At 54.9% G+C, this 16,164-nt stretch overlaps 7 protein-coding genes across 7 annotated transcripts; 3 read left to right on the top strand and 4 right to left on the bottom strand.

The window, feature by feature from the left end:
• Positions 1-503: 503 nt before the first annotated feature.
• Positions 504-1,511, top strand: CABS01_06311 (serine/threonine protein kinase; the record flags this gene model as incomplete). Its single annotated transcript, XM_060539677.1, has 2 exons — positions 504-628; positions 689-1,511. The coding sequence occupies 2 exons, from the start codon at positions 504-506 to the stop codon at positions 1,509-1,511; spliced, it is 948 nt and encodes a 315-aa protein (XP_060404214.1).
• A 1,083-nt stretch (positions 1,512-2,594) lies between these two features.
• CABS01_06310 (splicing factor 3a) lies at positions 2,595-4,151 on the bottom strand (the record flags this gene model as incomplete). Its single annotated transcript, XM_060539676.1, has 1 exon — positions 2,595-4,151. One exon carries the CDS (start codon positions 4,149-4,151, stop codon positions 2,595-2,597), a length of 1,557 nt encoding a protein of 518 aa, XP_060404213.1.
• A 529-nt stretch (positions 4,152-4,680) lies between these two features.
• Positions 4,681-6,009, top strand: CABS01_06309 (ATP-dependent RNA helicase FAL1; the record flags this gene model as incomplete). The annotated part of the gene is made up of 3 exons (XM_060539675.1): positions 4,681-4,786; positions 4,857-5,897; positions 5,951-6,009. 3 exons carry the CDS (start codon positions 4,681-4,683, stop codon positions 6,007-6,009), a joined length of 1,206 nt encoding a protein of 401 aa, XP_060404212.1.
• Positions 6,010-6,555: 546 nt separating this feature from the next.
• Positions 6,556-8,109, bottom strand: CABS01_06308 (uncharacterized protein; the record flags this gene model as incomplete). Its single annotated transcript, XM_060539674.1, has 2 exons — positions 6,556-7,706; positions 7,761-8,109. 2 exons carry the CDS (start codon positions 8,107-8,109, stop codon positions 6,556-6,558), a joined length of 1,500 nt encoding a protein of 499 aa, XP_060404211.1.
• A 4,117-nt stretch (positions 8,110-12,226) lies between these two features.
• Positions 12,227-13,547, bottom strand: CABS01_06307 (TfdA family Taurine catabolism dioxygenase TauD; the record flags this gene model as incomplete). Its single annotated transcript, XM_060539673.1, has 3 exons — positions 12,227-12,792; positions 12,853-13,188; positions 13,244-13,547. 3 exons carry the CDS (start codon positions 13,545-13,547, stop codon positions 12,227-12,229), a joined length of 1,206 nt encoding a protein of 401 aa, XP_060404210.1.
• Positions 13,548-13,722: 175 nt separating this feature from the next.
• On the bottom strand, positions 13,723-13,998 carry CABS01_06306 (uncharacterized protein; the record flags this gene model as incomplete). Its single annotated transcript, XM_060539672.1, has 1 exon — positions 13,723-13,998. The coding sequence occupies one exon, from the start codon at positions 13,996-13,998 to the stop codon at positions 13,723-13,725; it is 276 nt and encodes a 91-aa protein (XP_060404209.1).
• Positions 13,999-14,846: 848 nt separating this feature from the next.
• Positions 14,847-15,442, top strand: CABS01_06305 (uncharacterized protein; the record flags this gene model as incomplete). The annotated part of the gene is made up of 2 exons (XM_060539671.1): positions 14,847-15,280; positions 15,355-15,442. The coding sequence occupies 2 exons, from the start codon at positions 14,847-14,849 to the stop codon at positions 15,440-15,442; spliced, it is 522 nt and encodes a 173-aa protein (XP_060404208.1).
• Positions 15,443-16,164: the final 722 nt, after the last annotated feature.

Here is a 16,164-nt window from a genome sequence, read left to right as displayed (position 1 = left end):
CATCACACACCACCCACTTCCTCCCACGCCACGCCACGCCCCCTGCCCTGCGGTCTGCGGCTTGCCCTTGAGGTGGTTGTCTTGGCTTTTTATTCCAAGGTACCGCCTGAAAGTGCCCGACTGCCCGTTAAAGAAGCGTTGCTCCTCCGACTCAGCTTGCCTCGATTCTGTCACTCTCACTCCGACAACCAACTCGACCTACTTCGACATCGATTCGAGACCATCGATTACGCCCATCTCAGACACCTCAACCGGCTTTTGTCTAGACAAGAATTCCACCCTGATGACTGGAATCTCGTGCTAGACGCTTTCTCCACAACCTTCGATCGGGCATATATCACCTAATGACCATTATCGACCTGGTTCTTCTTCGACAGCCTCTGCAAGCTGTCACATAAAGAAGTCAACTTCGACGACGTGAACCCGCCGAAGACTATCTCATCGCAGCAACTTTTGGACAGAGATTCATTCTCTCAATCCTCACACGCACACACAACAACACAATGATCCCCAGAGGTCTCACTTCCGCCTTCGGGACCCCGTCCCTCGAGATCGGCCAGATCCTGCTCGGCAATGCCAGCCGATACACCATCCAGAAGAAGATCCGTGAGGGCGTTTGGATCGCAACGTAAGCTTACTATAATCAAGCATCGTTCAGAGAGAAGCATTATACTAACGGCATCAACAGTAACCCCATGGGCAACAAGTCCATCGTCAAGGGTGTTCAGGGCATCTCCGGAGCCCAGAACGAGCACAACGTCCTCCGCAAGTTCCAGGGCAACCCTTTCCTCCGCCCCGTTATCGACGAGATCCAGCAAGATGCCCCGATGATTGTGCTCCAGCACATGGACGACCATCTTTTGAACGCTACCATCAAGAAGCCCTTGACCAACCGCGAGATTCGCTTCGTAGCCCGCGCTGTTCTTCGCGGCCTCTCCACCCTCCACAAGGATGGGTACGTTCACACCGATATCAAGCCGGACAACATTCTCGTCAACTACGCCTCGGCTTCTGAAGCCGACCCCGATCTTCGATTCTCCGACGTTCAGATCGGTGACCTGGGGGCTTCCTACTCCGTTGACTCTGACGTCGCCACCAAGGGTTTCCTCATCGGCGCTCCCATCTGGACCAGCCCTGAAGTGCTCATGGAGGTTCCCTGGGGAACTGCCAGCGATATCTGGGCCTTTGGCTCCATGATGATTGCTCTTCTCCACGGTGGCGACTACAACCCCTTCCGCCCTACCAATGCTCGCTATCACGACCGCAGCTACATCTTTGAGGTCCTCCGCCAACAGTCTCGACGCTTCGGTGCCATCCCCGAAACCTACCTTGAGCGGGCGCGTCCCGGCAAGGCTATGGCTGCCAAGGCACTGACTGTTGGCCGCAAGGTTGAGCCTCTCGACTTCCGCACCGCTTCTCACTTCATCAACCGCATCATGCGCATGGACGCCGCCGAGCGCCCTACCGCCGACCAGCTTCTCGAGGAGATGTCTGGTCTCTTCGAGGACTAGATTCTAAGACCCTCGACGATCATTCACGATTATTGGAGACGCATGACAGACATCCCCACAAGGGATAATCGACGATTTTGTTTTTTCGTGTACCGGCAGACGGACACCAGCATTATACACACCAGGGGAAGAATTACAGGACAGAACTTAATGAGGATGAAAAGCGGCGAAAGCCATTGAGCTCCATTTCCTTTGTGTATTTGGGGCACCTGGATACTACAGGCGGGGTTTTTTGTCATTTTCAGCAACGGCATTTGGATATCGCCTAAACGGAATTACTCAGGGATTTGGGTCACACGGTCAACATGGAAAAAAGATCGCAAAGGGAAGACAGAAAAGTTACACGGGGCAACTAGGGGAAAGCGAATGTTTTCGGAGCGATGAAAAGAAACCACCCAGGCGGTACTGTACAAAGAGATAGATGCCTTAGAATGGGCCATACCACATAGACTAACAACCCATATATACAGTGGCCTCCAAGGATGGCTCACTTTGAAACCATACACACATCCTCCGCTTGCATCAGTGATTCTCTGCTGATCAAATCTGTTTCACAATCCTTGATCTTTATCTCAGTAGATAGGTCCGCAAAGGCCGTTTTGGGAGGATAGGTCAAGCGCTGCAAGCATAGTATTGCCTGTACGGTAGCTTCTGGCGTGAGGTCTGAAGATGATGTTTAGCATACCATGACACGCAGATTGTGCAAGTTCCAAGTCAATGAATGCAACCGTCTTTAGCAAGCAAGTCTCTAGTTCCGCTGATATTGGGGATATTTGGATGGGTATCCACGTTTGTTGCGCACTTGTCTCGAAGAGTTTGCCAAACCAAGGCTCAGGCCGCCATCAAGAATCGTTGTTCACGAGGTTCCTCAAGGATATCATTTCTATGACTGTCATCACCGCAATACGATTATCCCCCATCCAAGTAAACCTCGATGTAAGTCTTTTTGATTTCTACAATTTACAATCTCCGTAGCGCGTCTTGGCATCAACGCGTCTCCATGTCCTTTGAAATACTTGTACACCACGCCGGACCATCTGATCTCCTTTGCCCCTTTTACTTCCTTCTTCAGAGACCCCATATTTATAAAAGACCCTGCTTCTGCAAATCGTAGTACACCTTCTCAGGCATGACATTTCCCTCGGCGTCCTCCATCTGCACCACGCTCCCCTCGTCGACCTTGGTCTTCTTGGCCTCCCGCTGGATCTTGTCCCACAGGTTCACCGCCTCCTCGATGCTCGTGATGTCACGGAACAGACTGGTGTTCGTAATACCGAGACACCGCAACCCGTGAACGTGCCGCGCCTCATTAAAGTGCTTGTCAAACGCCCGCCGGCCCATGTAGACAAAGTTGCCGCAAATCTCGCAGGGGAACTCGACGCCCAGCCCGTGCAGACGGTACAGCCAAAAGGGAATCGGCTTGCCGTCCCACGCGAGCGGCAGTTTGAGCGGGTTGTAAATCTTCTCCTCGCCGTCCTCACCGTCCTCGTCGTCGTCTTCGCCGTCCGCGCCGCCGCCGTTGTGGTGCGCTACGCCGCTGCCGGGCGCCGAGTACGACAGGTTCATTATGTTTTCCAGTTCCTGCTGGCGCTCGCGCTCCGTCATGCCCTGTCTGCGCTCGACGTTCACGCGCGTGTCGCCGCGCTCCGTGCTCATTGCTGCCGCGAGGCGTTTGACGCGGTACTCGCGCTCCGCGATGGCCCGTTCCTTCAGCCTCGTTGCTGATACCTTGTTCGTGCTGCTGCCGATAGTTTCTTCCTCCCCTTCTTCCTCGCGGCGCGCTTTCCTCGCTTCGGCGGCCTTGATGTGCTTCCTGCCCGTCATGTGTGACTTGTAGACGTTTTCGTTCTTGAACTCCTTTTCGCAGTCGTCGCACCAGATGGCGTCTGCTGAACTGGTCTCCCGTGCGGTACCATTCGCGCCGCCGCCACTCGTCTCCTTTTGCCAGCCCGGGACCTCATCCTTTTCCCACGCCGCCTCAAAGTCGCCATCGAATCCCAGAAACACCTTGTCGAGGTTCTCGAGCGGCCGCGTGCGACGCATAAAGGACTCGAGGTACGACGCCAGCTCGCCGACGTATTTGAAATACTGATCCGTCAGCTTGTCGCCGCGCTTCAGGCCGCCGTACCCGGGCGTAAAGTTGTCAAAGACCTCGAGGTACTGCAGGTACGACAGGCGCTTCACGTTGGGAAGGTTGAGATAGGCCTCGTGGGCGGTGTGCAGGTCAAAGAAGCGGCCGAAGCCTTCCTCGCCAGTAAACAGGCGGTCGACAATGTAGGGCATGACGTCGCCGTCGTCGGGCTTCTTGACGCGGTATCGCACCTCCGAGTTCTCGGCCTGTTCGTTTGGGTATTTAGCGTGGTGCTCGCGCGCCGTCTTGAGCTGGCTGTAGAACTCGTCAAAGGGGTCGCCGGTGCCGATGGTCTGGATCTCGCGACTGCGCGAGCCGTCGACGTCGCGGTAGATGTCGAGGAGCTTGACGGACTGGGATTGGATCTGGTCGAGGAGCTGGCCGATTTCGTGGTCGCGGTTCAGGCGGTCGCGGATGTGTTTTGGTTCTTCGCTGATGCGGTCTGCAATGCCCTGCTCGAGGCGCTCGAGGTCCTCGTGGAGGTAGCGCTGCTCTTCGATTACGCCCATTGTGTCGTCGTTCGCCGCCGTCGCGCGCGATGAATATCCAAGGGGGGAAGGGGGCTGAGCTGGGCTAGACTGTAGCCGATTTCGGGGTCAGGGTAGAGGCTGAGAGGACGAGGCTCTAGAAAAATCGATATCGCAGCCTTTCTGGACGCACGTTTGCTGGTGAGCGGTCCACCGAATAAGGTCGCGTTAGCTTTGGGTTTTTTGCGATGGCAAGCTGCTCGGGGCACTCAGCACACTGTGGAACAATTGATACCCTGTGAAAAGGTCAACAAGATTCTCACAGTGTCGGCGGATGTGATTTTCCGTCCCGGCTTTTGCAGTGGATGGAAGACATCCTTCCAGCGCTAGATACAGGCAGTGGCCACTGACATGCAGTCGCGCTGTAGAAGCTTCAGCGCGCCCCTCTAAAATTTCCATCGATCTGCTTGCATCGTCCGCCTGCAAATCCACCACCACCACACACACATCATCGCGACACGTTGTCTAAGCAGCACCATCACCCGCCACACCACCGAATTAAACCATCATCATGGCGGAAGGAAGCGGAATCGATCGCAAGGCGGAGGAGAGGATGGAGTTTTCGACCTCCAAGGAAGTGACGGTTCACCCGACCTTTGAGTCCATGTCCCTCAAGGGTAAGGCTGCCCAGTATTATCACTGCACTTGATGCCATGGAACTGGCGCTTACTGACATCCCGTCCTCAGAGAACCTCCTCCGCGGCATCTACGCTTATGGCTACGAATCCCCCTCGGCCGTGCAGTCCCGCGCCATTGTCCAGGTCTGCAAGGGTCGCGACACCATCGCCCAGGCTCAGTCCGGTACGGGTAAGACGGCCACCTTCTCGATCAGCATGCTCCAGGTTATCGACACGGCGGTGCGCGAGACCCAGGCCCTCGTCCTCTCTCCGACGCGCGAACTCGCGACCCAGATTCAGTCCGTCGTCATGGCTCTCGGCGACTACATGAACGTCCAGTGCCACGCCTGCATCGGTGGCACCAACGTGGGCGAGGATATCCGCAAGCTCGACTACGGCCAGCACATCGTCTCCGGCACCCCTGGCCGTGTCGCCGATATGATCCGTCGCCGTCATCTCCGTACACGTCACATCAAGATGCTCGTTCTCGACGAGGCCGACGAGCTTCTCAACCGCGGTTTCCGCGAGCAGATCTACGACGTCTACCGATACCTGCCCCCTGCGACGCAGGTCGTCGTCGTCAGCGCTACCCTCCCGTACGATGTACTCGACATGACGACCAAGTTTATGACCGATCCCGTTCGTATCCTGGTCAAGCGTGACGAGTTGACACTCGAAGGATTGAAGCAGTACTTCATCGCCGTCGAAAAGGAGGACTGGAAGTTTGATACCCTTTGCGATCTTTACGACACCCTGACCATTACCCAGGCCGTTATTTTCTGCAACACCCGCAGAAAGGTCGACTGGTTGACGGACAAGATGCGCGAGGCCAACTTCACCGTCAGCAGTATGCACGGCGACATGCCGCAAAAGGAGCGCGACAGCATTATGCAGGACTTCCGCCAGGGCAACAGCCGTGTGCTCATCTCTACCGATGTGTGGGCGCGTGGTATCGACGTGCAGCAGGTCAGTTTGGTCATCAACTACGACCTGCCGAGTAACCGTGAGAACTACATCCACCGTATCGGTCGCAGTGGTCGCTTTGGACGTAAGGGTGTTGCCATCAACTTCGTTACTAGCGAGGATGTGCGCATTCTGCGGGACATTGAGTGTGAGTACTTGTCTCCAAGTTGTCAAGCGTTAAGATGCTAATTACGATAATAGTGTACTACTCTACCCAGATCGATGAGATGCCCATGAACGTGGCCGATCTCATCTCTTAAGCAAATGGTTGTTAGAAGACCCAAAATGCTCAGATCCTGTGCCAGCAGACGGCAAGGATAATGAAATGAGGCAGACGAAAAGGTCGTCATGCCAATGAGACTGTGGAGGAAGGGGGCTTGATTTAACAGCAGGTGAGCAAGATACAGCCCGTCTTGGAAGACTATGCATGATTGACTTACACATCCCTCAAAGTGAAAAATCTAGATTGTCAGTCAATGATAGGATTGCGGGCGAAGAAAGGCGTCACAAAACAAGGAAGTGGATTGATGGCTTTGGGAAAATGTCATTATTCGTAGTACTATGAACAGCCGCGCTCTGTGCCGAATGGGTATACAACACACGATACCCTCCCACGCATGTTTCTTTTTGCCGTTCCAACGCCATTTGAAATATGTGAAGCTGGTACTGCAGGACAGCTCAGTGGTTTTCTGTTGCTTGGTCGGCTGTGGTTGTGCTGGCGAATCATAAAAGTATTCGCTGCCAAAATGTCCTCCCCATCACTCCCCATGAACGCCTTGCCATTTCCTTGTTATACATGTTATTCATTAGATCCGGTTCTCGGGCATCGGCGCAGAGCTGAAGCGCATGGACCGCACGGTCTGAGCGTACCGCAGCATCGACCCGCGCGTCTTTGCGCCCTGCGGCGGCTGAAGCCTCGACTTCCTTACGAGCGTGGACGGCCACCGCAACGGCGCGCCGGCATCGACTTCCGCTAGCCGGAACTCGTCGCGGCTGCCTCGGCTGTCGCCCCGAACGCTGCTCCGCGCCAGCGGCTTCATCGCCGTCAACACGTCGATGTGCTCCTCATGCTCTGTCGCCTCTTCGTAGGGGGAGAACTTGAGGTCGTCTAGGCTGGCAAAGGTGTCCCTCTGCACGCGTGGGCGGTTCGATTTGGTGCCGATGGTTAGGGGACGCTGGTAGTGCATCTCCGGGTCGCCGTGGGAGAAGTTCTTTTCCCACTCCTCGCGGCGGGCAGCGTCTGCCGCCGCCGCGGCGTAGGCGCTGTAGGAGCTGTACATGATACCGCCCCCGGTGGTGTTGCCGCCGGTAGCAGAGGCCATGAAGCGGGGGAAGAGGCGGCAAAGTAGAGGCTTGAGGGTGGTGAGGCAGGCTGTTACGATGGCAGCGTGGACCTCGACGCAGGTCAAGTTTGCGATGCGGACGGCGGACCAGGTTACGTCCATTACTTGAAGGGGGGTCTCGTCTGTGTGGAAAAGACGGACGAGACGAACTATTGAGATTGCGCAGACGAGAAACGCGAGGCAGAAGACGATGTATAACCCTGTCTTCTGCCGGCGGGGGAGACGCATGGTGTGGATGACGGGCAGAGGTAGGAGGAAGATGAGAAAGTCGGTGGCCAGGTGAAGGCAGGCGTTGCCCCAGAAGACGGAGATGGGGTGGCAGTAGACGGGCGGGTTAAGAGGGTCGTAGTCCCAGGCGGAGTGGAGTGGCACGCAGGTGGTGAGGATGCTGGCGATGATCCAGGCGTGGGAGAGGACGACGACGCCGAGGAGGATCTTGCCGAGGAGACGGATGGAGTCGTAGGTGAGGATGCGGATGTAGAGAAGGAGGATGGAGATCTTGGTCAGGGTGAGGCTGACGGAGTAGAAGAGATTTGTGAATATGCCTGCTTCGATGTAGGCGGCGAAGGAGGGGTAGGAGTAGTAGAGATGTTGGCCGAGGCCAAAGTTGAGTTCTGTTGGGTGTTAGTTCTGTTTTCGTTCCTCTACTGACAGTAAGTTCTACTTACGAGTGATCATGCCTCCACTGGTGGCGATGGCAAAGATGAGAGAGGCAAGGATGGTCCAGTCTTCCCACTTGACGGAGCGCAGGATCCTGGCGCGGGTGTAGAAGCGCATAGCAACAAAAGCGGTGGCCACAACGGCCGAGAGGACGGCCACGGGCACGACGGAGGCGCCATTCCACTCGTTCGGGTCGGGTCTCGGGAGGATGAGCCAGGGCGGGATCGTGGTGTTTGCTGCTACGGTTGTTGTCGCTGCTGCTGCTGCTGAGGCAGAGGTAGAGGCTGAGTTGGAGACATAAGGGATGATGGAGCGGTCAACCAGGTAGGGGAGGTTGCCGGTGGCCCGGGGCGGCATATTTGCGTTCAGGAGCGGTTTGCCGTAGGGGCTGGATTTGATGCGAGATGTTTTTATTTATGAGTACATTGTTGGTTGAGTTGGTGAAGAGCGGTTCTGAGCGGCGTTTGATGAGTTGTTTGTATGAGTTGAGAGAGATTGAGTGAGAGACGTTGATGTTTCGAGGTAAGATGTTGGATTATTGCTGTGATATCGATTCGTACGCCACCGGTGGCTCGCACTTGGAGATAACCCGTCGACCAATGCGAGATCTAGCTCGTCATTGCTAATGTCGATATCAAGAAGAGATGCTGAGATCCAAAAGACGACAAAAGAAACGATCGAAATGTCTCAAGGGGGGAGACGAAATGGCGGGTCACTCAACCTTATACCAGCAGGGCCATCCAACCACCAACACCAAACAGCCCCTGTTGATCTCGACCAGGCCCCATGGAGGAGACGAGGCAGACTGAGAGTGAAGGGGGCCGGGGAGAGAGGAGAGAGACAGACAGAGTGGGAGACAAGAAGTGGCCGCGATGTGGCCGCGCACCGGGCCAGGGGTTGATGAACCAGGGGTGGAGGAGTGGATCAGAATCTGTGACGGGCGACAGACGTAGGAACCCATGTACTTTCTTCCTCTCACTGTGAGAGCACCCCCCGTTGGTGGCCGCATTCTGGTCTCTGCGGCCTTGGAAGCCGCCGGCAGCCCCAGATTTACGGGAGAGTGTCCCGCTGGACGGGGGTGGAAGAGGGACAGAGCATTGGTTGGATTTGGATAGCCGGCCCATGAACCAATATGGCCGCGGCTGAAGTGGTTGCAGGCGCCGGACGGTGGAGAGAGCACACCAGGGCACGGAGATTTTGTGTATGATGACTGGTCACTGGCCACTTCTCTCAAGGGTGTTTGGCAGGGGGTTGTAATGATGGGTGCCGGTTTGGTTACATGTTTGTGGTCGTGGTGCCATGTCCGGGCCGTGATCATGGATGAGGGCAGCAGATCTTTCAGTCTGGACTAGTCTGTATTGATGCGAGCGATTGGTGCGTTGAGTGAAGTGGTGACCGATGAGGAGGCCTGGAGGATGTTCTCGCCCTCCCCATATTGGAGGACTGAGTATGAGCATCGCCGAGAGTTATTGGGCGGGTATATGTGCCGAGGTGATCGCACGGATACACCAGTATTTTCTCATTTTCTTCCCAATTGCGGACAAACTCAAGCAACGCTGATGATTCACAAAGGACTAGTTCGTAGACCGGAAAGACTAGACATTCTCACCGACGGGCCATGAAGTTGGGACGCGTCAGACGGGCGGCAACGACAACAACTTTGTTGTCGTCTATGGCGAGGTCCATCCTAGGAAAGACAGTGAAGATAGTTTCCCAGGCATTTGGGTCGAAGCCAAGACCAGATCAGCAGAGTTACGGTATTCGAGCCAGACAGTAGGTGTAAAGACTGTAGAGAAAAGTTACGGAGGGCAGGTATGAGACCACTCGGCCGGAGAGTGTGCCTCTCGGACCATTTTTTGAGATGGGCCTAGGGGTGATAATGGCCTTGCGTGGTGAGAGCGTTTCAGCTCCGGCCTGCGATCCACAGGGTCCGACATGGGGGAGGCATCGAAGAGGAGGGTATATAGAGTCGTCGGTTCAGTTGATCTTGTCTGCCCTACCTGTCTTGGGCTCTACTGTTACGCTCGGGTCGTCTGGCAGGCCTGAAATACATTTGACTTTGAGCCGCAGTGAGACGGGCACAGGTCAAGCAAGAGGACGTGGATGGTGTGCCGATGAGAAAGTGTGTGTTCGTGCCAATATCAGGCGAAGGGACGGAAAATACAGTGAATGGTGGAGGTTAATGAGTGAGAGAGTGAGTGTGTGGATTTCAGGTCAGATGAGCGAGCGAGTGAGTAACGAGTGCTTGAGTGAGGGGGCCCCCGATGAGTGAGTGAGTTCAAGGTGAAGGGTGAGGGAGGACCTTGCCAGCCAGAGGTGAGACACTGCCGAATTTACCTGAAGAAAAGACAAGCGACAGGCGAGACACTGTGCAACCAGGGGTCTCCCCCCCTTCTTTGGGCTGTCTCGGGACGCATCTGGCTGCGATGCCCCTGAAGCTAAGCGACCGACGCGGACGAGGCTCCGGGCGGGGTGCTCACTCACGCTTTTGAACTACGGATAGGTGGGCTGCACCTGTATGCATTCTTCCCTTCCTGGGGCTCTGCAGGTCGGTTCGGGAGGATTGCAGCAACCCACCGACCAAAAATAACGCGGCGATGGCCTCAGCTCAGTGGGTGATTTGGTAAGCACCGTACGTACTACGTACCGTATTCGTACCTTGTACCTGCCTTATCTTAATCACAACGGAAGGAGCAGATGATCACTCACGAGAGTCACAGTTGCTAACTAATGTGCAAATCTTCATTTTCTCTCTTCTCCCTCAGTTTGCCTCTTCAATTCTCATCTCTTCATCTTTTCCTCTTTCGGGCCCCTCTCCAATAAGCTTCCGAATAAGGTAACTCACGGCACAAGCGACATGAAGATTGCCCACTGAAACTTTCCGCCTCGTATTCTGCTTCACACCTTGGCTTACCTTATTGCTGCTAGCTTCACGATTTACAGTTGCCGCTACGCTTGGCTGAGTCCTGCCATTGCGACTTCCACACAGACAACGCCGTCTCATCGACGCGTCTCTGCGAGCTTAATTCTCTATCATGTAGACTAATGCAGTTAATGGAGGTGCGTGAGCGTCCGGATACGGTGCCATCCAAGGCGTCTAGAACATGTCCCCCAAAACTCTCGCGGCTTTCTGCTCGGTAAAACTCGCCCAACATTGGTTGCCATTGAATGCTGTTAGTGACAGACTAGTGAACAGTCACGACTCACAACCCTCACCCATGTCGGTTCTGCCGACTAAGACTGGCTGACGGAGGGACCGCCAGGGGATCGGTGCTCATCTGTCCCAAACCATCTCTCACACGCCAGCCGCAGAGAATTGATGAACCGCTTACGTGCTGCTGGCTGCTGTCACGGGGTCACTGCCGCCTAGCAACCATGGCTGTGGAGGAGGAGACAAGCCTATTCAGCCACTCTTCTACGACGTCCTCAGAATTCTGTGGATGGAAACGGGATCTACTACCCATAGATTCGCTTGACGCTAGCCGACGTCTCCCTCCAACACAAGGACTGTTGCAAGAACAAATCGCCATCGGTGAAAAGTGCCCGGCTTCGATGGGAGATGGACTTTGACCTCTTCCTATTCCACAATGGTGCAGAAACGAGAAACGACCCGAGCAGAACAAAACCTCACGTCAAGGCGCCAATACCACCTCGTATAGTACCGCTCAAAGCTTCAACGTGGCCGCCGGACCAATGCCAAAACGGCATCTCCCATCTAACGACAAAGAAGAAAGGCCCATAGCGATGACTCGAGGAACGTACCAAAGACCCTCAGAGGCCCGTTGAAACGCGCGCGTCTGGCGTCAAGCCTACGTCGCAAGAAGTCTGGATCGCCCGTCTGAACCACTCGACTCAAGGTCTGCGTATGATCCACGCGTTGCCGAACGGCAAAATGATTCGATGCCTAGCCAGCCGGCCGAGTTAAGCTTGGAGGGTATTAGGACGGGGACGGCTGCGACAGTCAGCAGCGCCTATGCGTCGGGGCCTTTGCCGACTGACTAGTCGACAGGAAACAGGTCCTTCTATGCAGAGAAGAAGAGAAGAAGGAAGATCATCTGGCCGACCATTCTCAGGGTCTGGATGCAACGCCCGTGCCATGTCTGACCGGCAGATGCGACGGTCTCGAGATTGGCTCTGAACTCTAAAGAGAACCGATGGGAGGGTCCAGTATCAGAAGTCTCGTGCTGGGCCACTGTTGACGACCTCGTCTGATCTATGCCTCAACCCCTAAGTGGGGATAAAGTCTACTTGATACAGGCACAGCTGAAAGATGCTCGGGAGCAACTCCCGAGCCACGATAGGGCAGAGTGAAACCGCCTCTTCCTCTTTTCTGGGGAGAATCATTGTTTTGACTGCTACGGTAACCTCTTCCCGTGTAGGAAAAAGAGTCCATCGTCGTTTAATTGTCATACCAAAGCTCAAGAGCACGACCATCCAGAGAAACAGGTCGTTTGGTTCCGGAAACAAACAATCTTCATGAGCTGTAATCCGCCTTCAAAGCGGCAATAGCTTCGGCACGCAGGGCCTCCCGTCTGCTTTGACTCTGGGGGTCAAAGTACGGCCTCTCCCCGAGACTCACGGCACGAGACCCTTGTCTCTCCCCGAGGTCATCCACGATGTAGTCCGGCGTCGCGGCGTGGTAGGCCGAGCGGTTGTCCCAGATGGCGACGTCGTTGGGGTTCTGCCAGCGGTGCCGCACCTGCAGGTCGTGGTTCTCGATGATGAGCTGCACGAACCAGTCGAGGAAGTGCTTCGACTCCTCGTCCGACAGGCCGTTGATCTTTTGGACGTGGAGGCCGACGGCGAAGACGCTCTTCCAGCCCGTCACCGGATTCGTGCGGATTACCGGGTGGATGGCCTCCAGGAGCTCGCCCACGTTTTCGGGCGCGCCGCGCGGTTCCGAGTAGAGTTTGAAGCCGTTTTTCTCTGCGGTTGCGTTGAAACCTGGTTGGGCGTACGTGGCTGTCATGCCGTCGAAGAACTTTTGGAGCGGCTTCGATATTCGGTCGTATACTTCATAGCCCGAGGCCCAGAGCGTGTCTATGTTTGGTCAGTACAAGTGTACACCAAAGTTGGCGGCGAAAGCTCGAAAGTGCTCACCTCCTCCCGTCTTGGGCAGCTGTGTTAGACGAAGAAGCGCATAGTCACTCGGCACGGGCTCAAACGTGATATCGGAATGCCACTGTGACCTCTGCGTCTGCTTCTTGGTGTAGTTTAGGAAGCGGTGTATGCCCAGCCGCTTGGCCTGCGCCGACGAGATGACGCTGATCTCATCATCATTGGTGTCGCCGCGGCCGGCATTGTTGACGGGGTGAATGTGGAGCTTCGAAGTCGAGGGCTTCCCGGATAGCTCGCCGAGACGTTGGACGAGTTCCTTTTGGAGGTCGTTGTCGATGTTGTCTTGCTTGCGGAAGAATACGACACCGCGCTGCGAGACTGTGGTACTTGTGTCAGTATGGGAGATGAGTATGTCGGTGAAGGCCCGGCTCACTGGTGATTGCTAGGTCACGAAGGAGTTCATCAGAGTTGGGCGCACGCAGCAGCTCTTTGAGATCGAGAGTCGGGTACTCGCGGCCGATGACGGGCGTCACTTCGAAATGCTCGAACTGGTCGAGAACCCCCGTCGTCTTGAGAGGTTCCTTGTGGCCTATCCGTACTTCTGGGAGCTCCTCATCCAGGGGCGGAAAGTCGTCTGCGTATACTGCCTCCTTGACTTGTTCCTTCGCTGGGGGGTCTTTCTCCTTGAGATCCTCGATCTGCTTGGCGGCAGCTGTCTCTGTTGCGGATGGTGCCATTTCTGAATGTCTTCTGGCGCTAAAGAAGGAAGTTTGTTTACTGCGACTTCGACACTTGGACACTTTCTATCGCGGGGTCGAAGAGGGGTCTTGGACACGTCTTATACGCCCTTCCGATATCGATCACCACACCACCACCGCGCGGGCCGTGAAAAAGGCGAAAGTTTGCGCGACATCACACCATATGCAACTCGGATCCTCTAATTGGGTTGACGGTATGCATGCGGGGGTCAGCAGGATTCCAGAGGAAAGACGGGACGACCACCGGTAGAAACGGGCAAATGGCGGGTCGCCGGAGCTCGGCGGCACATGTCGAGGCCGAATCGGAGCCGTGTGTTGCCCTCCCCTCGTCCGGTGTGCCCATTTCTCTATGCCGTTTGGGGTAGCTTTCTGTCTTGGCTTCGGTGTCGATGGGCGGGGTAGACCAATAAGATCTGGGCGGCGTCGACATTTGGAGCGAGATGGTTTGTGGAGATGGGATGAGTTGGAGGTTGCATTGCCTGTGGCTGAACAAATCGGCGCCGTTGTGGTATTCATCGCGAGGCTTCAGTTCTTCAGATGAAGCTTGTGCCAAGGATAACGTGCCATGCGCGATCTTATGGGAGCTTCATTTGGAGTATCTCAGGTGAGAGAGAAAGGGCTGAGCTTGACCGGAGGAGGCTTTAGACAATAACGGGACCATTGAGGGAGGACTAAGGTCGCATTGCAAATGACATTAAATTCATTGGGCTCAATCGAGCACCCTATCAAATATGATGCCAGTTGCGCAATTGCATCTTAACCGAGCTGAGTTGATAATTCGAAATTGAGTAAAGCAAGCACAACATCTTACAGCGGTTGACGGAACGCCTGGCATTGTCCTACATCGGCTCCGGTCTTGGTCGTGGGCACCGTTCCTCACAGCCTGATATTTCAATCAGTCCAGGGTGAGCAGGCATGGCAGCAGCCGACGTCTATTAATTCGACAGTGACAGCAGTCTTATCATGAAAGAAACGAACCCTTATGACAATGACTGATGACATGCTAATCACTGAAGGCGGGTTTACAATTTACGATGACGGAGACGGGGAGAGACTAAGCGTCGATCCACGACTGCCCGCCGACGTCATCGACCTGTCACCGATGTCATTGCTCTAGAGCTCTTGAGCTTTCTGCAACAGACTACTTTGCGACACGGAATTTCCCTGTGAATAACTACAGTCGCGAAACTCTGACTTTTCAGACACTCATTGCACTTCTAGTATTGTAAATCTTACCTTGCCCGAAGAATCATCTCACCTTGGACCGGAGAAGCCAAGATGTCACCCTCAGCACCACCCCAACCCCCAACATCAGAAGCCTACAAGGCACCCTCGAATCCGACAACTCGCAACCCCGCCGAAAACGCAGCAGCACACAATGCCTCCGATCGCGAGACTGCCGCGCGCGATGCAGCGCTAGGCCGCACGCCCTTCCCGCAATCCCAGTCCCGCTCCGTCGACGAGGCGACGCCGAGTTCGCTGGGCGCGGGCGTACACTCCTCCGGCCCCGTGGACGAGACGGAGCGGCGGAATACCGCGTACGTGTCTGAGGGCGGCAGCAGCAGAGAGCTGGAGAACCCCAACGTCGAGGCTGAGCAGATGGCGACGCTTGCGGAGGGCAAGGTTGCTGACGCGGTGGAGAGGAAGAGTGGTACGCAAAAGGTGCCGGGGCAAGAGATAGTTAATGAGGAATTTGGGAGTGGGATTGAGGAGTGAGTATGCCCTTCATTAGTCATGGACGGTGAAACACGTGAGCCAAGTTACTGATTATTAACCTATTGAAAAGGAAGAAGAAGGAACAACAAGAGGCGAGAGATGCGATCAAGAAGGCAAGGAGCGAAGGGGTGGATGTCGATGGTATTGGGAAATCATGAAAGCATATATAAGGGACGCTGCGATGTAAAGAAAGCATCACCTACTTGCCGCCTAGACAACTACAACACCGTGCCATGTTTGTGTTACGTTAGATGATCATCTAAAAAGCAAATTTAACGCATGTCTTCAGTATAGTAGTTGCAGAGACATTTCAACCAAAAAACCAAAAGAGTTGTTCTCCCCTTCCAGAATCGAACTAGAGACCTTTCGATGACAATGTAACCATTACAGTCGAACGTGATGAACCAACTACACCAAGGGGAGGATCGGAGCTATTGCTCCGCTCGGTGTTGAAAATTGGGGGGACCGGTAGACCTAAGTAGCTTCAACTCCAGAGCGGGGTTCTCTCCACATCAAATTCAATTCGAGTTGTCCTTCAGTTGTGATACGCCATCAGGTGTTTTCTCAGCAATCAAGAAATCTTCTCCTCTCTCCAGTGTTAAAAACTAGTCGACGAAAGAATAGAGTTTGCAGTTCCGGAGTTATTACTATAGACTGGCAGAAGAGAGTACTTCAACAGGGCCCATAACTACAGGGTTGCTCAACACCCTCAAGAGGCGGCACCATCACTCTTGTAGCAAAGCATCTCTCTCGGGTGGTTATCTCTACTCTCTGCCATGTTCCTAATCATTCGAGCAACTTCAGCGGAACTTGTGGGGGTTCAAGTGGAATCAGCGATTGTCTCCTTGCTCTCTTACTAATATCATGGCTTCTGTCTCCG

The sequence above is a fragment of the Colletotrichum abscissum genome, assembly GCF_030869225.1.
Source record: "Colletotrichum abscissum strain IMI 504890 chromosome Unknown Scaffold_13.1, whole genome shotgun sequence".
NCBI lineage: Eukaryota > Fungi > Ascomycota > Sordariomycetes > Glomerellales > Glomerellaceae > Colletotrichum > Colletotrichum abscissum.
This window is presented reverse-complemented; position numbering and strand designations above follow the sequence as displayed.